Below are 27,172 nucleotides of genomic sequence, written 5' to 3'. Positions count from 1 at the left end.
CAGCTGAAATGCAGCAAAGACTTTGCAGCTTTAATGAGCGACTACAGTTCCCGTACATCTATAAGGTGAGAAAAATGAAAAGTAATAAGAACAAAAGGAAGGTGTATCATTAAATGTCAAACACAGTATGTATTAATGATAACTGTAGTGTAGTATGGCTAATAATGGTGTAACACCTTAAACTATTAGGGATATGTTGTAGATAAAGTTCGATAACACTATTAAAAAGCTGTAAATATTGCATATTTTACAATCAAATGTCCAATACATAACGTCATTTGTTTGTTACTACTTCTGTTATATACAGGTTATTTAATTATTAATTTTTTATTTCATAAAAAACTGTAACACTTCGATCTACATTTTGATTAAATTGTTTAGCATTTACATTGTAACAATATGTTGTTGAAGTTTTTAGTGGAAATGCATAAGAAATCATGTTTTTAATCAGTGTTTATTTTTATTATTCACAACTAAATGTAAACAGTGATATAGCAGATATAACAGCTGTATTTTAGGTATTTAATATTAAGTACATAAGTATTATGTGTGCGTTGTCATAGTGCTTTGTTGTTTGTTTATTTCCACTTCAAAGAGCTTGTAACTTGATTGTGTATGCAAAAACTATACAATTATCAATTTTTTTTTTCCATTCTGCTGCAGGGTTATATGGATTCGTCAGATATCTGATGTGTGGTGGCAGCATGTTCTCACCAGCTGGACAGATTGTGAGTGGAAGGATAATTTCAGAATGGGAAGGGCTGCATTCTTACTGTTGTGCAACAGCCTGCAGCCACACATTAGCCCCTTTCACACATACAGACCTTTCCGGAAAATTGCCGGCAATTTTCCGGAAAGGTTGTATGTGGGAACAGGTCCTTTTTGAAAATACCGGTAAATTCGTTCTGGCTATTTTCCAGAAAGAGAAGTTGTAACATTACCGGCAATTTGCCGGAATGCTGCGCTGTGTGAATGCAGAAGGAAGATTACCGTAATAAGCGCGTGCACGTCTAGAACGTGCTGACGTGAGACGTCTGCTTTAGCCAATCACAACAGTCAGACGCATTTACATCCGCGCGCTTTGTGAGAATAAAAACCTTTGAATATTTTTCCAGACACATTTAGCTGCTAGAATTTAGTCAGGTCACGTTTATATGTTCTTCTTTATGCCAACTGTGTAAATAATCATCGATGAGATGCTTATGATAAGCCGTTGTTTGTTTACCTTTAAGCTTTGCGTGTGCTTGTGAAACAGCCTGTGAGCGCCAGCACACGCACATATTATGAACATCTCGACATGCGAAAGTGATCCTGCGAAAGTTGTTCACAATATTGATCATCCACAGAGTTTGTAATTTAGTCAAATGTTTACAAATACAAGCGCAGCCGTTTAAAGCTCATTTGTAGTGAATGATGTCAGAATTTACCGGTATTTTGGAATGGATGTGTGAATGCTCTTTTCCGGAAAATTTCCGTAACGTCCTCGCCTGTGTGAACAGCGCTTTTTTCAATATACCGGTAAAGTCGTTCCGGAAATTTTCCAGATATTTACCGGTATCACTGTGTGAAAGGGGCTATTCAAAGATAAACCACTACATTCAGGAAACCAGTGCCTGTGGAACAATGTGTGGCAATCTGCATATGGAGATTGGCCACAAATGTTGAGTTCAGAACAATCTCCCATTTATTTGGGATTGGTCATTCAACTGCAGTGAGCATTACAAACTTTGTTGCCTCAGCAATTGTGAAAAATTTGCTTTCACTTTTCATCAGAACACCCTCTGAACAGAAATTTGAAAGCATAGTTCAGGGTTTCAGAGACAAGTGGGGGTTCCCACAATGTAGAGGAGCAATTGATGGCACTTATATTGGGATTTTAGCTCCACCTGTCAGCCCTGCAGACTAATATAACCGGAAAGGTTTCTATTCTGTTATTCTGCAAGGTGTGGTTGATCATAGAATTATGTTCTGGGAGATTATTGTGCGATGGCCAGGCAAGGTACATGATGCAAGGGTTTTTGCTAATTCGTCCTTGTTTGATAAGGGTCAGAGTAATGCCCTATTCCCTCCTAACTTATTAAGGTTTAGGGAAGTTGATGTGCCCATAATGCTTTTAGGGGTTTCTGCATATCCGTTGCTGCTATGGTTGATGAAACCATACCCAGAAAACCAACAGACAACCCCTGCACAGACTACCTTCAACAACCGCCTCAGCAAGGCACGGATGACTGTAAAAAGACCATTTGGCCTCCTGAAAGGTTCAATTCAATTCAATTCAGCTTTATTTGTATAGTGCTTTTACAATGTAGATTGTGTCAAAGCAGCTTCACATAAATGGTCATAGTAACTGGAACAGTGTGGTTCAGGTTTTAGTGTTTAAGTTCAGTTCAGTTCAGTTTTGCTCAGTTCAGTGTGATTTAATCATTACTGAGAGTTCAAACACTGAAGAGCAAATTCATCGATGCGTAGCTCTACCAATCCTGAACCATGCGAGGCAGTGGCGACAGCGGAGAGGGAAAAAAAACTTCACCTGATGGGAGTGAAGAAAAAAAACCTTGAGAGAACCAGACTCAGTTGGGCACGACCATTTTAATTTCTCCGCTGGCCAAAAGTCTTGTGCAGAGCTTCATTCGCCATGGTTTAGGCTGGAAGATGGCCTCAGCGAAGACTCGTCTGTCCTTGGAGCGTCGCTGGAATCAGACTCATGTTCTCCACTCCCCACGACCATCAGCGCGGCAGCAGCTCAGGATATGGCCTGGTCCCGGATATGGAATCCTTGGGATCAGGTAGGTGGAGATGCTTGATAAAGAGGTGTGATTGTCACATAAACAACATAAACACTATTATCAGTGCCTGTTACGCGCTTCACAATTTTTGTCACTTGTATGGTGAGGATTGTGATGAGATTGCTACTGATGACGAAAATGTGAATTCTTGTCATCTAGCCACCAAGTCAAATCCCACTAGAGATGCACTCTGCTCATATTTCTCAAATAGAAAAACAGATTTTGTGGAACAATGGTTTTGATTGTATACTTTGTGTAATGTTGCATAGTTATTTACCGTTAGTATTGGTCTACTATTTTTGTGATTGTTGTCAATAAAGTCATATTGCTTATTTTCAGAACTGCTCAAATTATTTAATAACACACAAAACATTAGATAATAACCAACAATTTTATTTATAATATAAGAAGCACTTTCTGCAGTACGTTACAGTAGATGACCGTGTGCAGTCGTGGAACATAAAAAGAACAGCAAAAAGAAAGTAATGAGGTACAACAATAAAGTGCAGTTTTTGGTGATATACATTGTGGTCAAATAACTATAAAAAAATGTTTATTAAAAAAATAAATAAATAAATAAATTAGCACAGTCTTGTCTGTGCTGTCAGTGTTTAAAGTTTGCCTGTTTGTCCTGTGCTTATTTACATTGCTAAGTCTTAATTTGTGTTGGCTATGTGCTCCTCTTGTCTTTCCTCCTTGCTTTCAGTTACCCCACCCTCTTATTTAGACCCTCTTATCAATTATCCTGATTGTTTTCACCTGTCTCTCGTGTGCTTTGTTCTATATAATGTGCTGTGTGTTCTCATTTCTTTGCTGGTTCATTCCATGTGAACTTGTCTTGTATCCTTGCATCTGTACTAAGCTTTTGGTCTTGCCTGTTCTAGTTTGCTTGTCTATTTATGGTTTGTTTCTAGTATTTACCTAATTTTATGTTCCAATCTTTTTTACTTTTACCCTTAGAGCCATTGTTCCATTTTTCTGTCAATCCCAGTCTTCTTAGTAATTGATTATTAGTTGTTGTTTGATTTGTTTAATTATTCCCTTTAAGATTCTAAAAGTCTTTATTTCAGTTTTGTTTTATTAGATTGCTCAAGTCTTTCTTTTCTAGTATTTAGATTTGATTTTATTTCAGTTTTAGTATATATCAGCGCTGTCAAAATTAACGCGTTAACGCATGCGATTAGTTTGAAATAATTCACGCGTTAAAAAAAATTAACGCTTTTTTTTTTCTTTTTTTTTTTCCTGTTGTGGCCAGGGGTAGTTTCCCGCTGGGTTGACGTACTTTTTGAGCTGGGCTGATCATCTTCTTATGATCTGATCGACCCATAAAACACTTGGCAGACTGTCATGTTTTTCTGCCTAAGCGATTGACAATCCTTTGAGCTGTCACGGTCTGAAAGTAAGATGTTTTTTTTCAGGACAGAGCGGCCGTATGACATAATCTGCAGCCCATTGGTTCTTTTCTTTATTGACATTGGGCTGACCCAATCACAAACTTCCATGTTGGGCTCTGTGTAACGTAGGTGTGTATTTGTCAGAATAGTCAATAGTCACGCCTTGCGCTCGGGTCCACAGGAGAGCAGAAGCGGAGAGCAGGATTTGACATTTGCGTCTGCGCTCTACAGCGTGCAGCGGGGCACAAATCAATATATTCCTGTCTATTCTATCTAGTTACCTATCTGTCCATATAAATATACTTTTTTTTTTTTACTTTTAATCGGCACCACGGCCCGCGGCAACTTCCTCCTATGATGTTTCCTTAACCTGCAAGTCTTTATTTTACAAATTATAAAGAGTGTCTGCTTCTCAAGCTCTATGAGGAGTGTCATTCATGTATTTTAAGATGCACTCAGTCAGAAGACAATCGCATGAGATATCATGACATTGTGTTTTTGATCATCAGCATGATGTAGGCTTATAGTGACAATAATATTTATACAATATGGTTATTATAATGATATTTATACATGACCAAATTAGTGTGCAACTTGAGCAACTTTGTTTTTTTTGTATATTTAGTTTTGTAGTTCGGAAAGAAAATAATGTTTGTTGCATTTTTTCAATTGTTTGTTCATTTGATTGACAATGTAAAATCTTTTAGCTACGTTTGATGTTTCATTGTTGAATTATACATTTATTTAAGGGTCTCTGAAACATTGCTTTTATTATTTAGCTTTGTTTTATTAATCAACATTAACTGTGCGTCAGCAGTTATAATAATAATAATAATATTAGTATAAGTATTATTAGTATAAAAATAATAAATATTAAAAAATAAAGTTTTTAATTTGTCAACTCTCGTTATTTCCTATGTACGGCTTTTGTGCTTTTATAGAATGGGAGTTGGTAAACATATTCAAGGGCGTGCACAGATGGGGAGCATTTTGATTGATGTAATGGGCCGCTCTGGCCCAAAATGCCAGGGCTGATTTCTTTTATTTTATTTATTTATTTATTTTTAGTTTTTTTGTCTTAGTCCAGCCCTGCAATGAGTGCAATTGTTTGTATTCAATACTTTATTATTATTATTGTAATTTTCCATTTTCCATATCTGTAATACTTTTATAAACTTTTAATAGCATTTTTTTGCAGTCCACTTAGAATCCAACTTGGAAATCAATGTTGGCATTGATTGTTTTGAAATTCAAATGGCATTAACATGCCTGTGTTTTTGTTTCTGTAATAAATATGGCTGTCAAGCCAGGATCTTGATGGTTTATTGTGGGTATGCTGTTTACATGAAGAAATCTGTGTTACAAGTTAAACAAAATTTCAAATAATGAATTATATTTTGAATTTAAATAGTATTTGTCTAGCGTTTACATTAAATTTACATTCGAATAGCCAAAATTACAAGTTTCAGTCTTTTAAATGCGATTAATCGCGATTAATTTTTTTAAAAAGTGCGATTAATTAGTTTTTTTTTATCGACAGCACTAATATATATGTATAAAAAAGTCTACGCTCCTCCATATGAGCTTGAGTCCTCATCCAATTATAAAGCATTTCTGCTAACACTATATAATAACTACACACTACAAATAATTTATTAAGCATTAGCAAATAGTGAATTCATTATCTATTAAGCATTAACTCTACATTAATAAGCATTAGTAAGCAGTTTATAACTGCAGCGACAAATTCTCTATTCTTGACTTATAAGGATCTATAAAATGTGTTTAATAATTGTACTTTCATCCTTAGTTAATTATTTATTTTTCCTTACTAAATTAAGTATTGCATTATTTACAAACCATTTGTATTTAGGAGTAGTTGAGGGTTTTTAGGATCATTCAGAATGAGTTAGTAAAAGATTAATAAACTATTGAAATCAATGTTTATATGTCTTATTATTCAGGCATATATTAATGGTTACTATGTATATTAATAAATGCTTTATTAACTCAACTTCATCTAGTTTTGTGACCTAATCTAAAGTGAGGACAATTTATGCTTTATAAATCCTGTATAAACGACAAATAAAGGCTCAGTTAAATTCTAAACAGGAAAAATGACATTATTTATTCCTATTCATTTAAAGATACACAAATGAAACTGTACTTCAAATTAAAAATGAATATTTGCGACCTAATCTAAAATAAAATCACTGTAGAGTTTAAACATTGCATCTTATTGTATTGTTAAACTATTATATTGTTGTTGTTGTTGTTGTTTTATCCAGTTTTATGTTGTATTGACACTCATGTTATTCAGTAATGTTTAAACTTAACAGCAATTTTACTTTTTAGAAAAGATTGCAAAGATTATTGTTCATTTGATTCTGAGCCTTTAATAGTCATTTATAAGGAATTTATAAAGCATGAATAGTCCTCACTTTAGATTAGTTCACAAAACTGCATGAAGTTGAGTTAATAAAGCATTTATTAACATATTAGTTAACTATTAGTATATGCCTGAATAATAAGATATATAAACGTTAATTTCAATAGTCTATTAATATATCATAATTTACAAACTGATTCTGAATTATCCTAAAAAACCTTAACTTCTCTTAAATACAACTGGTTTGTAAAAAATGCAGTACGTAATTTAGTAATGAAATATAAATCATTAAATATGAAAATACAATTATTAAACACATTATATAGGTGCCTATACGTCAAGAATAGAGCATTTGTAGCTGCAGTTATAAACTTCTTACTAATGTTTATTAATGTAGAGTTAATGCTTAACAAATAATGAATTCACTAGATGCTAATTCTTAAAAAAAAATGACTCAGTGTGTAGTTATTATAATGTGTTACCGCATTTCTTTTTCTTGTGGGTAACGCAGATGTTCCCCCTCCATGAATTCGTCATGATGCAGTTTCTGCTGGTTTACAAATACAGCCATCATGTCATTTGCCTCCACCCTTCTCTTCCTTTGTTCCCTGGAAGGTGTTGTGTCCAGCATCTCAACACCATTGTTTGAGGTGCTAGGTGAGTCTGAATTAGGGGATATAACTGTCAAATAAAAGGAAAAGAAAACACAAATATAAACATTTTAATAATTTACAGTAAACAAACATGCCTTATTTTGCTTTTTCCCATTTGTAATAAAACATGTTATATTTGTAAGAAAACATGTAATTTACGAATGGGACATGCATATGCTGAAGCAACGTTACTTACCACTCTGGGATTTCTCTGATCCTGTGTCCTCCATCTCAGATGGCGTAGAACCACCCGCACTTTGTGGATGAGACTCCAACACGTTCGACTGATTTGCTGCCGATAATGTTGTCGACAGTGTCATACCATTTAAATTTTTATTTTTCGTCAGCAGAGCTGCCAGATCTATGGAGTGCGTCCCGCACTTTTAAGTACTTTTAAGTAGTTTTTTGATTTTTCCCGGCATTGTTCGGTGGTTCTTTGTAACCACAGACAAAAAGAAGATCCTTAATTTTCAGAAATATTATAGAGTTCTTGTTTGTTTTGTCCAGCTGTTCTTGAATACTCTCGTCAGCCCAAACGTCCAACAATCACTGCACCCCTTCTGTTGACCAAAAGGATCCTTTCCACGCCATGGTTGTTTGAAATAGTCGCAGAAAATGCGTCACTCGTCCTTTTCCGTTTGCTTTGAGAGTTTGAAGCGTCGCAAAAAGTGACATAACATGACCTTTTCCTGTTTTGAAGTGTTGCAGCAAATGACATAACGTCTTTAGTTTCAAGCTCTGGCACGCTTGCACTCACACTACAAGCGCACCGTGCCAAAGCCCAAGTGAACCGCGCTCAGGCCAGCCTCTTCCAACTGAGCCAGGTCCGGCCAAGTGAACCGTGCCTGAGCCCGATTCAGAGCACTCACACTTCTCTAACGATCCAGGAAACAGGCCTGGGCACATTTGGGATAGCATAGTCTGAGTATGCCCTTACACTTCCTCTGTCCTGAAATACCAACATTACAACACAGAAGCAGATCACCACATTCCCAAATCAAAAGCCATGAATGAACAAGGAGGTGCACGTCCTGCTGAAAGCACACAAAACTGCCTTCAGATCAGGGGATGCACAGGCCTACAGCACTTCCAGTGCCAATCTGAAGAGTGGCATCAAAAAGGCCAAGCACTGTTACAAGTCAAACCTTACTGAGCACTTTTCCAACTCTGATCCTTGGCACATGTGGCAGGGCATCCAGTCCATCAGCAACTATAAACCCATCCAGTCCACACCCACAAATGTCTCCTTCCTGAACGAGCTAAATTACTTTTTTGCCCGCTTTGAAAGAGACAATAAAGAATCTATCACCAGGATCATTTCCTCAACCGACCACTTACCTATCACACTCACCTCCTCAGAAGTCTACGCGGCAGAGTCTGATCAATGTGCGTAGGCTGCTGGACCAGATGGTATTCCTGGGCGCATCCTCAAAGCATGTGCAGAACAGCTCACTGGGGTATTCATAGACATTTTCAACCTGTTTCTTAACCTAGCAGCTGTGCCAACATGCTTTAAAACCACCTCTATTGTGCCAGTGCTGAAACACTCTAGCCCAACATGTCTGAATGACTACCGCCCTGTAGCACTCACACCATCATCATGAAGTGCTTCGAACAGTTGGTCCTAGCACATCTGAAAGACTCTCTGCCATCCACACTAACCCACATCAGTTTCCATACCGGAGCAACAGGAGCAAAGAAAATGTAGTCTCCATAGCACTGCACTCTGTACTCACACACCTGGACAATAAAAACACTTATGCACAAATGCTGTTTGTTGACTTCAGCTCAGCATTTAACACTGTCATACCCTCTAAGTTAATTATCAAACTTAGAGACCTGGATATCAACTCGTCTCTCAGCAACTGGGTTATGGACTTTCTGACTAACAGACCTCAGAATGTTCGATCAGGCCACATCTGCTCCACTACCGCCAAACTCAACACTGGTGTGCCACAGGGCTGTGTGCTGAGCCCCTTCCTCTACACCCTTTTTACCATTGACTGTAGGCCTGTTAACAGATCAAACACCATCATCAAATTTGCAGATGACACCACAGGGGTTGGTCTAATCAGCAACAATGATGAGACTGCCTACAGGGAGGGGATACAGCATCTGGCCACTAGGTGCACAGACAATAATCTGCTCCTTAACACCACCAAGACCAAGGAGCTCATTGTGGACTTCAGGAAGGGACAAACAGGCTCACATTATACCATCCATACAATGGGATGGCCGTTGAGCCTGTCTCATCTTTCAAATTTCTGGGGACCCACAGCTCAAAGGACCTTCCCTGGACCACCAATACCTCCAGCCTGGTCAAGAAAGCTCACCAGCACCTATTTTTCTTAAAGCAACTTAAGAAGAAACAGCTGTCACTGCGTTACAGTCTGGTATAGAAGCTGCTCTGTTGCTGAGCGTAAGGCACTGCAGCGGGCGGTGAAAACTGTCCAACTCATCACAGGGACCACAATGCCAGCCGTAATTGGACATCCAAAAGAAACACTGTCTGCGCCAAACACACAGTATTCTTAAGGACTCCTCTCACCCTGCTCACAGACTGTTTTATCTTCTGCCTTTCGGCAGGTGCTTTAGGCTCCCCCGGACAAAAACCAGCACTCTTTTGGCCTCCTAATACACCCTCCATCTCCTCAATGTATACTCCTTATAATCACTGCACTATTTAACATTTGCACATTTAAAAATTGCCCAAATTTATTGCACTACATTGCACTGATTTGTTTATTTGAACTGTACATAACCACTGCACATGAACATTTGTAATTATGTATGCACCCACTGTGCATATACATTTGTATTTGTTTATCTATCTGCACACTTCTAATTATTATGCGCAACCTGTACATATTTTTATTTATTGTTAATCTCTGTTCATAGCTAATACAAACTGTATATAATGTTCATGGTACATCCATCTGTAAATATCACCATAGTTAATCTATATCTGCACTTTATAATTTGTACCTGTATCCTGCACTTGCTGCTATTGCACGCCTGGTTAGACCTAAACTGTATTTTGTTGCCTTGTACATGTGTAATGACAATAAAATTTAATGTATATATATCTATATACATATACATAATATATATATATATATATATATATATATATATATATATATATATATATATATATATATATATATATATATGTATATATTATAGTACATAGTATGCACACACACACACACACACACACACACTTAAAGTCAGAATTATTAGCCCCCCTTTTGAATTTTTTTTTTCTTTTTTAAATAATCCTCAAATAATGTTTAACAGAGCAAGGTAATCCTGATAATATTTTTTCTTCTGTTGAAAGTTTATATACACACACATACATACATACATATATAAATATATATATAAAATACTGCATAATAGATCTGCACTTCCGCACGCTGGCTTCACAAACAGAATGGGCTGATAATCCACTCACTACACTCTACCGAAAAGCTCTAAGACCAGAATTGCAAAAGGAGATGGCATGTCGGGATGAGGGGAAGACTCTGGATCAGCTCATCGAACTGTCAATCAGGTTAGACACCTTGCTTCGCACTCGTAACCCCATATGCTCTGCTATTCCCAGTCCTGTATTCCCCCTGAAACTCCCACGGAGCCCATGCAGTTGGGTAGAACTCGTCTGACCCCCGAAGAACGTGAACGGAGGAGACGGAACCAACTATGCCTGTATTGCGGACTTTCAGGTCACATGAAGAACTTATGTCCCAATAAACCTCCACCTAAGGCACTTCCGGTGAGTGCAACCACCGTTTTCACGACCACTAATGACACCATGAGTGTACCTGTTTGTTTGAAGTATAAGGAGGTTGAGATTTCGACTTTGGCTATGGTCGATTCAGGAGCCACTGGTAACTTTATTGACTGCAAGTTTGCTGCTGCTCACTCCATCCCTCTAACTTCCTGTACTTCCTCTCTAGCCATCACTGCTATAGATGGGCGCCCCCTGGGGAAAGGACACATAAAGTACCGAACTTTGCCGTTATGTCTTCGCACAGGCTCTCTCCATGTGGAAGAAATCTCCCTCCTCGTTATCGACTCTCCCCGACACAATGTGATTCTCGGACTCCCCTAGTTACAACGTCATGATCCCCAAGTCTCCTGGAAAACGGGTGAGATTGTAAAATGGAGCGAGAGGTGTCTTACCCAGTGTCTATACTCCGTTTCTCCCATCCAGATTAACGTTATCTCTAGTATGGAGGATTCTGAACCCTGTCAAGTTCCCAGAATGTATCACGATTTACTTGAAGCCTCTAACAAGAGAAAAGCAACCAGACTCCCACCTCATCGTGAGTATGACTGTGCCATTAAACTATTGCCCGGCACCACGCCCCCTCGTGATCGCATATTCCCTCTCTCTCAACCTGAAACCGAAGCCATGAACTCTTACATCTCTGAAGAACTGGAGAAGGGATTTATAAGACCTTCTACGTCACCTGCTTCAGCTGGGTTCTTCTTTGTCAAGAAGAAGGACGGCAGTTTGCACCCTTGTATTGATTATAGAGGTCTGAATGAAATAACCATTAAATACCGCTATCCCCTTCCTCTAGTTCCAGCAGCACTTGAACAGCTCCGCTCAGCCCAATATTTCACCAAATTGGATCTCCGTAGTGCTTGCAACCTTGTCCGTATTCGCCAAGGAGACGAGTGGAAGACCGGGTTCTCTACCATCAACGGGCACTACGAATATCTTGTTATGCCCTTCGGCCTAGCTAACAGTCCTTCCGTGTTCCAGGCCTTTATCAATGAGATATTTCGAGACATGCTCAATAAGTGGGTCATTGTATACATTGACGACATCCTGATTTACTCCGATTCCCTACCAGAACACATTCAACATGTCAGAGCAGTGCTACAACGCCTCATCCAGAATCAATTATATGCCAAGGTATCCAAGTGTGAGTTTCATCAGACATGTATCTCATTTCTGGGTTACATCATCAGTCACGAGGGAGTTGCTATGGACCAGCAGAAAGTTGACGCTGTCACTCACTGGCCACAACCTGAAACCATCTGACAATTACAACGTTTCCTGGAAGTTTTTGCCAACTTCTACAGACAGGTCATCAGAAACTTCAGTTCAGTAGCTGCCCCTCTCACCGCGATGGTAAAAGCCAATAATGCCCGCTTAAAATGGAACTCGGAAGCCATTCGGGCACTCAACCAACTCAAAACCTGTTTCACGGAGGCACCCATTCTGTGTCATCCAGACCCCACACGACCCTTTATTGTGGAGATTGATGCTTCTAATTCCGGTATCGGAGCCATCCTGTCCCAAAGATCCCCGACTACGAATAAGCTCCATCCCTGTGCATTCTATTCCCGTAAGCTGAACCCTGCTGAGAGAAAATATGATGTGGGAAATCGCGAACTCCTCGCCATGAAGGCTGCACTCGAGGAATGGAGACATTTGCTTGAGGGAGCAAAACACCCGTTCACCGTCATCACAGATCACAAGAACTTGGAGTATATTCGATCATGTAAACGCCTGAATCCCAGACAAGCCAGATGGGCGTTGTTCTTCACTCGATTTGATTTTCAAGTCACGTGCATCCCAGGCTCCAAGAACATTAAGGCAGACGCTCTCTCTCGTATCTCTGACGAGGAAACTTCGCTAGAGGAGATAGAACCCATCCTGAGAAACCCATTGATTATTGCACCCATTAGATGGGACATCAAACATGAGATCACGCAGGCTTCAGAACAAAATCCTATTCCGCAGGCATGTCCCGAGAACAAAATATATGTGCCCCCCATGCTCCGTGAGAAATTGATCGCTGAAGTAAACAGTCACCCCAGCTCCGGTCATCCAGGCAGCACTGCTACGGCTCAACTGATTCAGTCTCGTTACTTATGGTCCTCCATGAATAAGGATGTGATTAACTTTCTGAATAAATGTTCTCCCTGCCAAATGGCTAAACACTCCCGTCATCGTCCAGCTGGTTTACTACAACCTTTAGAGATTCCCCGTCGACCCTGGTCTCACATAGCCATAGACTTCATCACGGATTTGCCCCTGTCACAAGGAAGAACCACTATTCTCACGGTTGTGGACCGCTTCTTCAAAGCCTGTCGACTCATTGCTATACCCAAGCTACCCACAGCCTTAGAAACCGCAGAGCTTCTATGTGAATATGTATTCCGCTATTATGGTCTTCCCGAAGACATCGTCTCAGACCGAGCTCCCCAGTTTACATCCCGATTGTGGTCTGCTTTTTTCCAGAACCTCCAGATTAACATCAGTTTAACTTCCGGCTATCACCCTCAGTCTAACGGACAGACAGAACGCCCTAATCAGGAGATCGGGCGCTTTCTCCGCACTTACTGTCACTCCAACCAATCTGACTGGAACAAGTTCCTAATGTGGGCGGAATACGCACAGAACTTCTTGAGAAAGGCAGCTACAGGTCTGACCCCTTTCCAATGTGTATTAGGTTTCCAACCTCTGCTGTTTCCCTGGTCCGGTGAGACCACTGACCTTCCCGCAGTCGACACGTGGTTCAAGAGGAGTGAGCAGGTCTGGAACGCAGCTCACACTCATTTGTCACACGCCATCCGAAGGTTTAAGGAACAAGCCGACCGTCACCGTCGTCTTGGTCCCACGTATTCCCCAGGACAGTGGGTATGGCTATCCGCAAGAGACCTTCGCTTGAGACTCCCCTGTAAAAAGCTCAGTCCCAGATACGTGGGTCTGTTCCAAATCGAACGTCAGATTTCACCTGTTTCCTTTCGACTGACACTCCCTAACCATTATCGCATTTTTCCTACCTTCCATGTTTCCCTGCTCAAGCCTGCTGTTGGTCCAGTCGAGGCGGATAGGGAGGTGGCAGCCGGTGAACAGGGTCCCCCGCCTCTCATGATCGTCGGAGAGGAAGCCTATCAGATCCACGAGATCCTGAGATCCAGACGCCGGGGTGGTCAACTTCAGTATCTCATCGATTGGGAGGGGTACGGTCCGGAGGAAAGATCATGGATCAACCGTAAGGACATTCTTGATTCAACACTACTGGATGAGTTCCACTTACAGCACCCGGATATGCCAGCCCCTCGCCCCCGTGGAAGACCCCGGCGTCGAGACTTCTCACTTCAGGAGCTGTTCGTTGGGGGGGACTCTGTCACTGACTCGGTCCCAGTCATTCCCCTCGCTGGCCAGCAGAGGCCACCATCTCCGGACTTCTAAGCAATACATCATCCATTTACTCTGATCATGCACACCTGAACTGAATCCCGCTAATGACCCACGTACCCTTTATAAGCCAGCACCAAACGCTTATTCAGTGCGAAGTCTTGTTTAGCCCCGGCCAGCATTTCTGAGCGTTATTCCTGCCTGATTCCTTGTGTATTACTCCAGCCTGTTTCTTGACTCTGCTTCGCCTTCTGCCTGCCCACGACCCACGCATTGTATACGGACTCTGATACTCGCTGCCTGCCCACGAACCACGCTTGTTATACGGACTCTGATGTTCGCTACCTGCCCACGACGCACGCCTGGTTCACGGACTTTGATACTTGCAGCCTGCCCTCGATCTATGCCTGGTAATACTCCCTGTGTCTATTCATCGCCAGTCTTTATTCATCATAGACTGTTGTTGTTGTGTGTTTGCACGTTAGTGCATATTGTGTGTGTGAATAAGAGCTTGAGCAATAAATACTGCACAATGGATCCCTCCGTGTCAGTCTCCTCGTTACACAGAGAAACGCTCAGAATTGTATGCAGGGGCAAAAACAAGACTTTGCAATGAGTTGCTGTGGAGATGGAGTATAAATAGTCTTCAGGATAGCTTTCAGGTGCCAGGGTAATCAGACGAGAGGAATGCTGGGAGATGTTGTAAAACTGAATTAGTAGTCTGGTGACGATGACCTCTGGTGGCAATCGGAACCACAGAGGTCGGAGATGTTACAATTTGAGATCAGCGCTATGAATTATGAATTATGTTGCCATGAGGACAGTCAGTTGGCCTGAAGGTTAGCTTTTAACAGAGATAGGAAGTGACAAATACAAATAATCAAAATTATTGTACATACATACTGTACAAGACTTTGATAAAAGGTTAAAAATACAGTCCACAATAACAATGTCATTTAGTGTTTTTTTCCCACCAAATCAGTGACATAATTTGTGAACTTGGCAATTAAAGAGTTAATATGTATTTTTCTAAACAATTTTGTAGTTTTGATCAGGGGCATTGCTAGGGTCAAAAGGGATAAGGGCCCCCATCCCCCTACCCCTAAAAAAAGAAGTTCTAATTCACCCTGCTAAACACCCCCAGCAACAATAAATTGTCTATATGTGTTCTTCCAGCCATCTTAGGTATTTTCATAGGAATAAAATCTGTTTACAATCTGATGCTAACTGACTAAGCATTTTACAGTAGAATATAGCTATAAAATAACATGCTAGATGCAAGAACTCACTGTGCTTTAACTATTACAGAAACAGATGTGATAGCTATATCATATTCAGATAAATTTGTCTAGATCTCTATATCATATCTAGAAAGCTACTGTAGTACAATTTATGTTTTTCTGAAATAATTAGCATGTATTTATATTGATATGACGCACATTTTATTACCTACAGTTATTTTATTTCACCAAAACTACACACATTTTATACTGTAACGGCGGGGGGAGTGACAGAGACAACTAGAGCTAAGATCCACAATGCAGGTTTATTCAAACCGGTGCAAACGAGTTTGATCAAACAGGTGCAAACGAGTATTTTCAGGCAGTCCAGAATCGTTGTCAGCATAACAGGCAACAGGTCGTAAGGCAGGCGGCTAAACAGGATAACAGGGAATACAAGGCTAGGATCTAAACACGGATAAACAAGACAGGGAGAAACGCGTTGTAATGTCACTTATAAGTAACAAGACTCGGCAAACTGGATGGGTGCATGAGTGGCTTATGAAGGGTGGGTATCAGTCTCTGACAAGGTTCAGCTGGTGAGAATGTAATCAGTCTTGATGAGTGAACAGGCGTGAGTGTAACAGGAGAGCATGTATGAAGATGTAGTCCAGGGAAAGGAGGAAGTGTTGTCCATAGTGTTCGTGAGAGAACCAGCGATCTCTGGAGAGCAATCGCTGGTTATGTGACATATACTGTGAAAACAAACATTAAGCTTCATCAGTAGTTAGAACTATTCAGTTTCGCGAAACAGTAGTATTATTACCTCATCAGCTTCAGCTACTCAAAATAATGAATATATGAATGACAACAAAGCAATGGCAGGATTTTTTGAACACTACAACAGACAGCAGTTCCACTCCCACCTGCCAGTAGAAACAGGTACTGCTGACTATTTAGTGAAAGAGGCATGTGTGTGGTAATTTCAACTACTTGGATAACGAAATAATAGTTATACAAATGTTTTTAAGTGCAACATATTCCAAATGGTCAGGGGCTTTTGACAATACATCAGGGCCTTAAGCCCCCAAAGACCCCCCCCCTATATTTTTATATATATTAGGGATGTAACGGTATCAGAATTTCACGGTACGGTAATACCTCAGTATGAATGTCACGGTACGGTATTTATTGAATCATTTACAGGAAAAAACAAAACTTATGAAAATACTCCAAAAAAGTGCCAAAAGTGTCAATGACATACAAATTAGTTATCTATCTGTAAGCTTTGAAACAGGAACTTCAATTTTAATAACAAAAAAATATTAAACCATGTAAAAAAATTAAGTTTCAATTTAGTAGTGTTGAAAACTCATCACATTCAACATTTAATCACTCACTCACTTAGATAGAGATGGGTTTAAAGGAAAATTATCATATAAATATAATCTGGTAAAAGCTGGTGTCTCTGGGTATTTACAATGTCCCCTGCAACAGAAAAAAAAACCCTCTCATTTGGGACTGAGGTTTCTGGGACAGAGAGATATGACTTGGCCCAGGTTGACAGCAGTGGGTAACGTTGTTTATTGTCTTTCCCCCACTTGAGAGGACAAACCATGAGTGAGATAGAGATCTCATGTCTGCATCAATCTGAACAGTGTGCTGTGTTTCTGCAGTCCCCATGACTGATTATTAGTCCTATTCCCCAACTTGCAGGCACATGCACACACAGGGCTCAACCTGTGCAGTGCACATGCCCTTTTTAGTCTTGGATAGAAAGTTCCCTTCCAAAATGATCAAAAGTGCCCCCGCGACGCAACATACCCTCCGTCCCCGCTTTACAGTACGCGCGCGACAACACAGCTGATAAGAACTCGCGCGACAACACCGCTATTCAGTACGCACGCGACAACACAGCTGATAAGAACTCGCGCGACAACACCACTATTCAGTACGCGCGCGGCGACAACACCCAGCTCTTTTTCATCCCTGCTTCTAGCAGCACACTCTATTTCCGCATTACTGGATCTGTAGCGACAACAGACCGCAAGGGATTATGGCCAAGCCTGGGCTGATGGGAATTGTAGTTTCCGGTACCTCCCATTCGCTTCATTCGCCTGAGCAAATTTTCTCAGAAGACCTATAGTTTTACCGAGTCATGCGACTACGGTAATATCGAAAAAAATTAATATTGCGGTATGATGGTATTTACAATACCGTTACATCCCTAATATATATATATATATATATATATATATATATATATATATATATATATATATATATATATATATATATATATATATATCTGTTGCATTTTTACAGCATTTAAATTCAGAGGATGTTTTCATCCCTAACATAACAAAAGGATAGTAAATTTGAACAAACCACAAGGGTTAATTTTATGCAGCTGCTCAAATACATGTTCCAATCACAAAAAGGTGTTTATACCAACGGTTTGACATAACATTACTAAAATGCAATATTTGTACAATAATTGATTACTAAAAAAAAACTATTTAACAGATAAATCAATACTGTCTGTTACCCCTTTGTATTCAGATGTTATTACTTTTCAGTTCCATGTAATTATTTTTAAACTAAACAAATTTGACATTATCTAAACATGGTCAGTGTTTTATGGCAAACAAATGCTAAAATGTCTCTGCAGATTATCTTCACAACATACATTAATTTTAACAACTATGTGAATATATTAACTGTGTTTGCGCAAAAATACAACGTTTTAGTGATCCATGCCTGAGAGAGCACATACATAGTATTCAAACTATACAGTACATATTCCATGCTGCAATATAATATGAGATGCGTGGTACTATGTCATTCAAATTCAGTGTACCGATTTGAGTTACATTTAGCAGATTCTTGAAAATCTAGTTGGACATCTGGGTATTCAGTGCATACAGAAAATGTGTATACTGGATAGTGCAGAAATAGTAAAAGTTGTGGTCAACCAATATTTGTTTTTTCAAATATGGTCATCAGACAATAAATTTTTTTGTTTTGCATTTATGTTTATGTTTTTTTTTATTTTGATGGTGTGGTAAAGTTTTTTTAGACAGTGCTGTGACTGGCCAAGTAAGCAACTTCTCAGAATACTGAATACTCTGTTGATTTCAGTAAAAAAAAAAAGTTTTCATCAAATATTTATTTTTTGTGAAAAAAATACATTCTTTTAAAGCATTTGGTCATAGTACCATTTTAAGTGGATTGCAGATGAGTGTTTTTGTGATGCAAAACTATTTTAAAAGACGTGTGAAAGGGAAAAATGCAGTTTACTGATGCAGTCTATGGATGCAGTGCGTATTTGTGAGGAAATTAAATTCATATAAAGGACAAGATAAGCTAGTCACAAGGGACTAGTTTGTTTCAATGAGAGAAATTCATAAATCAACAAAACATGAGCAGTTTCTGTGTAAATGGCACATACCTGAGATTTAGTGGTGGGCTGGGAGATCTTCTGGAGAGCTTAAATTTTGGTCTGTTGTGGTAGTGCTAGTGAACCCCAGTAGTGGTGAGCTTTTTTCTTGGCTTTGGGTGTCAATGGAACTTGAAGGTATCCTTTTGTTTGGAGTTTTCTTGGAGGAGGACAGTTTCTGACTAACATGGATAATGGGTTCCATGTCATTCACCAAGGTGGCCAGCTTTTCCAGTGGTGGGACTAAACATTTAGTACGTCTACGTGATACAACTGCTCCTCCTGTCTTTGTCCCAGCTGACAAACATGATAGCTGACCCAGTCTACGACCAGGAAGGATCCTTTCCAGTCAGCCAGAAACTTGTTGCTGTGGGATCTAAGACCAAGACCGTGGGCTGGCAGCTGAACAAAAGTTTGAATGGGGTGAAGCCAGTAAATGCTTGGGGTACTTCACGCATGCCAAAGAGCACAGGGTCATGAGGTCCCCGTCGCACCCTTCCTCTGCCACCACTTGACGGAATGACAGAACTGATTGAACCATTGAACCATTCAAAACTTCATAACATTAATTCTCAGCCATGAGTCGGGTCTAAGACCACAGATAATTCAATAAAACAGATATTTATTGTATTCTGTAGAATTGTCATAACTAATATTCAAGCACAATATTTCTTAAGTGATCTTAGCATATCACTCCAGTTATATTTTTTTCTAGTAAGATAGTAAGATGCTAGTTTTTCTAGCAAGATTGTATAATACTATTGATAATAATTGTATTTATTTAGAATAAATATAAATAAATTATTATATTTATTAAAAAAATTAATCTTGACAATTTAAGTGTAACGACGAGATGGAGTGACAAAGACAACTGGAGGTAAGATCCAATATGCAGGTTTATTCAGCGTCAGGCAAGCAGTGGTCAAATCAGGTTCAAACAAGTATGTGCAGGCAAATCCAGAATCGTAGTCAATATACAAGCAATAGGTCATAAGGCAGGCGGCTAAACAGGATAACAAGGAATACCAGGCTAGGGTTTACACACGGAGAAACAAAACAGGGAGAAACGTGTTGTAATGTGACTGTTACAGCAAACAGGACTCGGCAAACTGGAAGGGTTCATAAGTGGCTTATAAGTGGTGTGATAACAGTCTCTGACAAGGTGCAGCTGGTGAGTGCAATCAAGCTAGATGTGTAAGCATGGGTGTCTGGGAGCAGTGCATGTATGAAAATGTAGTCCTGGGAAATGCGAAAGTGTAGTCCTGAAGTTAGTGTGAGAACCAGTGATCTCTGGAGCGATCGCTGGTTGTGTGACATAGCCCCACCTCTAGAGTGGGTTCCAGACACTCCAATTCTGTTCAGGCGGGAGGCAGAACAGGGGGAGGGATGGAGGGCAGCTGGGGCATACCTGGGGCGTGGAGCTGAGGTGGGCCTGGAGCGTGGAGCTGCGGAAGACCCGGAGAGTGGAGCTGCAGTGGTCCTGGATCGTGTGACAATGGAGGGCCTGGAGCGTGGAGCTGTAGTGGACCTGGATCGTGAGACAATGGAGGACCTGGAGTACTGCGAGGAGCCGGCAGGGCTGGAGGCTTGTAGGGAGCCGGCAGGGCGAGGAGCTGGGCTGGGATCGGCAAGGCGAGGAGTCTGGATGACGCCGGCCGGGTGAGCTGTCTGGATGGTGCCGACAGGGCGAGGAGCCTCAGCCAGAGCCGGCAAGGCAAGGAGCTGTGACTGTTCAGGAAGCTCAGGCGGCGGCCAATCGGGAAGCTCAGGCGGTGGCGGCCGTTCGGGAAGCTCAGGCGGCGGCCATTCGGGAAGCTCAGGCGGCGGCAGCCACTCAGGCGGCGGCGGCGGCGACGGCAGCCACTCGGGCAACGGCGTCGGCTCTCGCTGAGGTGCTGGCTGCGGCGTCGGCTCTGGCTGAGGCGCTGGCTGAGGCGCTGGCTGCGGCGCTGGCTGCGGCGTCGGCTCTGGCTGAGGCGCTGGTTGCGGCGTTGGCTCTCGCTGCGGCGCTGGCAGCTCTGGCAGCTCAGGAGGGTCTGGCAGCACTGGAGGATCTGGCAGCACTGGGGGATCTGGCAGCTCTGGAGGGTCTGGCAGCCCTGGAGGGTCTGGCAGCACTGGAGGATCTGGCAACACTGGAGGGTCTGGCAGCTCTGGAGATGGCCTTTCAGGGGCAGGAACAGACTTGGGACTGGAAGCCATCTTGTGAGCTGGCTGACTGGTAGCGGCCATCTTGTGAGCTGGCTGTGGAAACTGAGTCGCAAGCCCCGTCGCCAGCGGGTCTTGCTCTCTACAGCCCCCCCTCAAAAGATGATTTGGATTTTCCTCCGCCTCACCTATGGTGAAGGAGGATCCACTCAATTGAAGAGCCAGATCAATATATTGAGCTAACGTCCAGTGGGGATTGTTCAGAGGCTTGTGGGAATATAAGGGTTCGGACAGTCCTCCGTGAAAGAAGATCATCAAGCATACCTCACTCGGGGTTGTACGGTGGGCCAGATTAATAAAGTCCTCCACATACTCTTCGATGGACCGTGCTCGCTGACGCAGGCGCATTATCTGGGTTCCCGCTGGATCCATCATCTTGGCCGAGTCTTCTGTAACGACGAGATGGAGTGACAAAGACAACTGGAGGTAAGATCCAATATGCAGGTTTATTCAGCGTCAGGCAAGCAGTGGTCAAATCAGGTTCAAACAGGTATGTGCTGGCAAATCCAGAATCGTAGTAAATATACAAGCAATAGGTCATAAGGCAGGCGGCTAAACAGGATAACAAGGAATATCAGGCTAGCGTTTCTCTGACAAGGTGCAGCTGGTGAGTGCAATCAAGCTAGATGTGCGAGCATGGGTGTCTGGGAGCAGTGCATGTATGACAATGTAGTCCTGGGAAATGCGAAAGTGTAGTCCTGAAGTTCGTGTGAGAACCAGCGATCTCTGGAGAGCGATCGCTGGTTGTGTGACATTAAGAGGGGTGGGGGTGTATGGGGTGGTTCACCCAGGGTGTCATTTAAACTAGAACCGCCACTGCTGGCCTCTCTGATCTTCATTGACAGCACGCACACACCTTCAATAGACAGCAGTGGCAATTTAATATTTACCTTAAGGTACATCAGTAAATGGAGCTGCATTAATAATATTGTGGCTCAAAAAGGAATATGGATAAATTATATTATTAGGGTCTGTATGGTGAGTGTGTGTGTATATACACATCATACCACATATTATACTTTTTTGCTCAGTTTGTTCATTTGTTTGTTTATTTAATTAACTCATTAATCCTCATTCATTTTAGACATGGCATGTACTGTATGCTGTACAATAAAAGTGTGTGAAAATAACTGGCCGGAGCATGCTTACGTCAATGATGATGCGCTGCTCAGTTTAACAGAAGAGAAGTGCTCTTGCTCAGCACAATGGAGAATTCTTTAGTTATACAATTTTATTTGTTTGATACGCAGTAGCACACAGTCAAATAATTTGCCGAACAGTTCATGCTGCCACTTCCTGCTGCAGGTATTAGGAAGTTTGCTGAAAGTGCAGCTGTCGTGCAGCGAGGGGTTTGCGACAGTTTGCTTTCATCAAAAAGTAAGAATGATTAATGAATCCAAATGAAACAGTCCCTAATAGTCACATCTCATCTTCGGTTTCGGGCTCAGGCATACTTTGCACTCATACTTCAAGCGTACCTCGCCAAAGCCCAAGTGAAACATACTCTGGCACAAATCTTTCAATCTGGCCAGAGCCGACCAACTGAACCGCGCCTGAGGAAACACACCTGTGCATGGTTCAGATAGCATAGTGTGATTGTGCCCTTAGTAATATTTTTTCTCTCAAATTGTTTTTTTTTTTTTTAACAGATCATATTACTGTATAATATATTGACATACATAATACATTTTATATACAATATCAACCTTATAGATTATATCAATTTTATTTTTATCTCTTATTTTATTTCTTCCATCTCTATATTTGGTCAATTTGTAAATGTCACTCCTGTGCACTTAGCGCTTCATTCTTCCTTTCATTACTAGACACACCCCCTACAGCTGACTGCCATATTGTGTTTTGGAACTTGGGACTTGGTTTAGCACTGTGGTCTAAAGCATTTTCCAAAATTGCCTAATGCCTATGAAATAATCATTTTTCACACAAAAAAGGTCATACTTTAATATTATATTAAATACTATCATCCAGTACTTTAAAAATAGTGTAGGAACTCTTTTACTCAAAAGAATTAATAATATTATTCTTATTACATTTAAAAAGAAATTAATTTAAATAACAGTAGAAACAACAATGTAAATTTAAAGATAAAAAAAAAACATTTTCTTTATCTACATGACTAGTACGCCAATAATCTTAATTTACTAATTTTACATTGTCAATAACACTGTGCGAACAGAAGAGTGCTGTTGACACCTGGTATTGCCATTACCAATTGGCACCCCTTCTTTTTTTAGCATATGTTCGTATTAAATTCACACTTCATCCAAACTAGGCCAAGCAGATTGACATGTCAAGACCGCAAGAATGTTCCAGAAGAACTCTTGGGAAAGGAGGGTCTACTGGGCAGAAGCCTAACAATTAGGCAAGAGGGATAGAGGGAAAAGGGTAGGAGTAAACTAATAGTGACAGAGAATGAATGTGAAAGGGAGTCTGGCTTCCATAACAAATCATCAAACACTATTACAATCCAACTACTGGATATAAGGCTCTGCGCATGATACTTCCTCATGGATTTAAAGCAAAATTCTGACATTAGCCCTGTCACTCAGAGGATGGAGATTGATTTGGACACAGTCTGCCAGTCTGAGGTGAAAGAGCTAACAGCTGGTGCAAGTAAGTCAGGCCAGACCTCCTCAGGCATGTTCAGAAAACTGGTGATGAATAAAACTGTCCGCCAACGCAGGCGCTTCACCGTGGCTGTGTCTCATACCTGGTAAGACTGTGTTTACAAATTTATCTCGCTGTAACCTTGCTTTAATTGAGACTCGCAAAAAGATTTTATTGAAATTAAAAGCCGTGCAATATTTTACCACATAGATAGCTGATTTTGGATGTTACAAATTAATCTGGGAAAAACAATGCATCACTATTTGCATTGCTACCACATAAAATATAGGTAGTTTATTTGAATGCTTTACTCTCATTGTATTTGTATGTCTCTCGATATTAATGACTAAACCAAATTATGCCGCTTGTTGGTGTGCTATTAATTTACTGTTGAATGGAATTTTCACTCAGTGGTTAAATGGGTGGAAATATGTAGATCTTAACTGAAGAAGTACATTAACCTCATGGAGTGAGAAAGATATGAACAGAGGTCAGAGCCAGCTCCAAATGGGCTGGTCAGCTTCAAGTGGGTGGGACTTGACATTCAAGTGGGCTGTACAAACTTCCTGGAGTTCTCTTTTATTGAATAGGTGCGGTCAACATGAACTATGGCTGCAACCGGCAATCAACAAGATTTGCCAAGCACAGGTGGTGGCAGAGACACTGGGGCTCATAGTTTATTGCAGTCATGATGACCGATCACATGGCGTGATTAATTTTTTATTAATTTATTTATTGTATGTTTGTTATTGCAATAACAACAAAAGATTTACACTTCAAATAAAACAGAATATAGTCTCTACAAACAACTAAAAAGAAGGAAATTCTGAATTAAAGTTAAGTAACCTATATAACAAAGTATGAGAGAAATAAGGGGGAAGCAAGAGGGCACTTGAATATAAATATCAGTAAATAGGATAGTCGCTGTGCTGCTGTTAATCCGCAGGACAGGTAATCAAAAAGCAGGCTACATTATAATTATAATAATAATTTATTAAATTTATATAGCACTTGGATACTCAAAGTGCTTTACACATTGGGGGAATCTCCTCATCCACCACCTGTGTGCAGCATCCACCGGGATGACATGACGGCAGCCATATTTTGCTAGAAAGCTCACCACACACCAGCTGATGGTTATTTATAGATTGTGGGTGGATAAGATCTATCATTGGTTATGCAAACTTCATCTACTTTCTTTGAAATATTAAGGTGTTTTAAGTAATTTTATCTTTACAGACTGTCATAAATATGCAGTTTATAGTTTTAAAAATCATGCATTACAGCCAGACGTGCGGCAATCTCCATCCTTACAGTGAGTTTTTAATTTCTCTCATCCTTCAGATTTCAACTTTAACTATATTTAACAAATAAATTGAAACTGGCTGGCACAATGGATGATTTTGTCATTAACAGTGAAAACAGTTACAGTATATAAAATGAGCGCTTATATATTTCACTGTGATCAATATACTAGGATCATAATGCATATTCAGTTTATTCTTCAGTAGCCTCATAAATTGTGTAGTTTATAAAGAGATTGTTTATAAGTGTAGCATATGTTATGCATTAAGCATTTGCGTATGTCCATTACTAACTGGGGGTTGTTAAGAGGTGTATAAAAGCCCATCTGAGAATAGTGGAAGTTGCGTCATCGTCCAGCTGACTCCCTGTGGTGGGTGTGTCACTGCCTTGCATTTGGCTGGTGTGAGTTCGGCTGCTGTTAAACTGTAGAGTGGCTGCTGTGGGGCATCGTGAGCTTTATGAAATCATGTTTCATGTTGCTAAACTTTCCCTTGTGATTTTGTTGACACTTCTGCACGCTCCCGTGACAGCTGTCTTCCCGGTCGCTAGTTATTTGTTCGGAAGCCTTGCTCTGTCGGAGGGATGATTGGCATCTCGTGCAGCGATTGCACTGCGACTTGAGCATCTCCTCCTGCTCTTGACACATGCTGGATGCTGCTGTTTTGTTTTTGTTTCTGTTTTTTTTTTCGTTTTGGTTTTATTTCTAGATTTGGTTTTGTTTCTGATTTGTTGTTTCTTTGATTTTATTTTGCTGCTTTTGTATTAGTTTTTTTCTTTTTGCATATTTGTTATCTTTGATCATTGTTTCTTTTGCATATTTACAAAAGTGGGAAACGTAAAATAAGTGTGTGGTCTGAAGGAATGCTTTGCTTCAATCGCGGCATTTGTGGTTCTGTTCTAACATTGCGACCTTGTGCTTTAATTTTTAATGTACACTGTGTAATTAGCTGGGGCCTGTCACCTCCGTGCCCCCTGAGTGGCTGGTAGCTGCTTTCAGGAGCTGGGGGTGTCAAGTATGGGCAGTAGGGCCGCTGTGTGACTCTTTTTCTATGAATTAGTCTTTTGCTCACTTGTGTGCATTGAAGTTCACTGTGTGGTGTTTTGAATCTAAAAGTGTGCACGTGTGAATCTGTGGGTCATTTTTGGGCCCAGTGCCTAGCCTGCTTGACTGTGGTAAGCCCCAGCTCCTCTGGTTGGATGAGGATATATATTTTTTGTAATTACCTCCACTAGTGCCTTTTAAAGAGTGCATGTTAAGAGTCTTGTTAATATTTGTGGTCCACATTGAATTGTAATAAACGAAACCATATTTTTCTATATCCACGTCTCATTGTCTTTGTCAGAGGTACGAACCTGTACTTTATGTCCCAGGTAATGTACTGGGTGGCCTAGTCAATCTCTAATTGCAATAGTTTGTGTTAATGTGGCTTTAGAGTGCCAGTTATTGCATTGGTCTTGCAGCCAACAAAAAAACCTTATTGTAATATCTTTTAAAATAAACCTCAAAAACACTCAGAATAAAATGGACTAATGTGTATATACCTTTTATAAACACACTTTGTGTGTCTGAGAGGCTAATAATATGAATTTTATAACATTCTGTGTCCAGTGGTGAAGTGTAACTTGAGAAGCCGAGCACATATGCAAAGTAGGAGGATCAAATAATTGAGTTTGTCTGTAACAGACAGGGCATCAACAAGCTGCTGCAATAAAACATCTCCATTTATGATTTTCTTCATCACCTGTAGTTCGAGCAATAACAGTTTATGGCTGATGAGTGTATATAAGTAAAAAAATCAATAGGATTTATCAGGCTGTCTTGTTTATGTCCCCAACTCTATAGCCAGTTACAGATTAGTTCATCAGATGATTTGTCATTGGAGAAATAATGACGAAAGGGATTTTCTTTATGGTGAGCCATTTAAATACTGTAGCGAAATTAGCTCAGTTTATGAATATCAATGATTAATAATAATGAGTTATTA

The 27,172-nt window shown here is 40.4% G+C and overlaps 1 protein-coding gene across 3 annotated transcripts in view; it reads left to right on the top strand.

Annotated features, from left to right (window-relative positions):
* pde4bb (phosphodiesterase 4B, cAMP-specific b) overlaps positions 1 to 27,172 on the top strand; it is a 158,009-nt gene that overhangs the window by 55,286 nt on the left and 75,551 nt on the right. Inside the window, exon 1 of one of the 3 annotated variants that reach the window (XM_087240576.1) lies at positions 23,551 to 23,988. The exons of the other annotated variants lie outside the window; for them this stretch is intronic. Within the exon in view, the coding sequence (XP_087096702.1) occupies positions 23,783 to 23,988 (206 nt within the window). The 5' untranslated portion in view covers positions 23,551 to 23,782. Of the gene's footprint in view, positions 1 to 23,550; positions 23,989 to 27,172 lie in introns of those variants that run through there. 3 annotated transcript variants of the gene reach the window in all.

Source organism: Danio rerio, chromosome 2 (assembly GCF_052040795.2).
Source record: "Danio rerio strain M-AB ecotype USA chromosome 2, GRCz13ab, whole genome shotgun sequence".
NCBI lineage: Eukaryota > Metazoa > Chordata > Actinopteri > Cypriniformes > Danionidae > Danio > Danio rerio.
The sequence above is the reverse complement of the archived record's forward strand: the minus strand, read 5'-3'. Positions and strand labels throughout refer to the sequence as shown.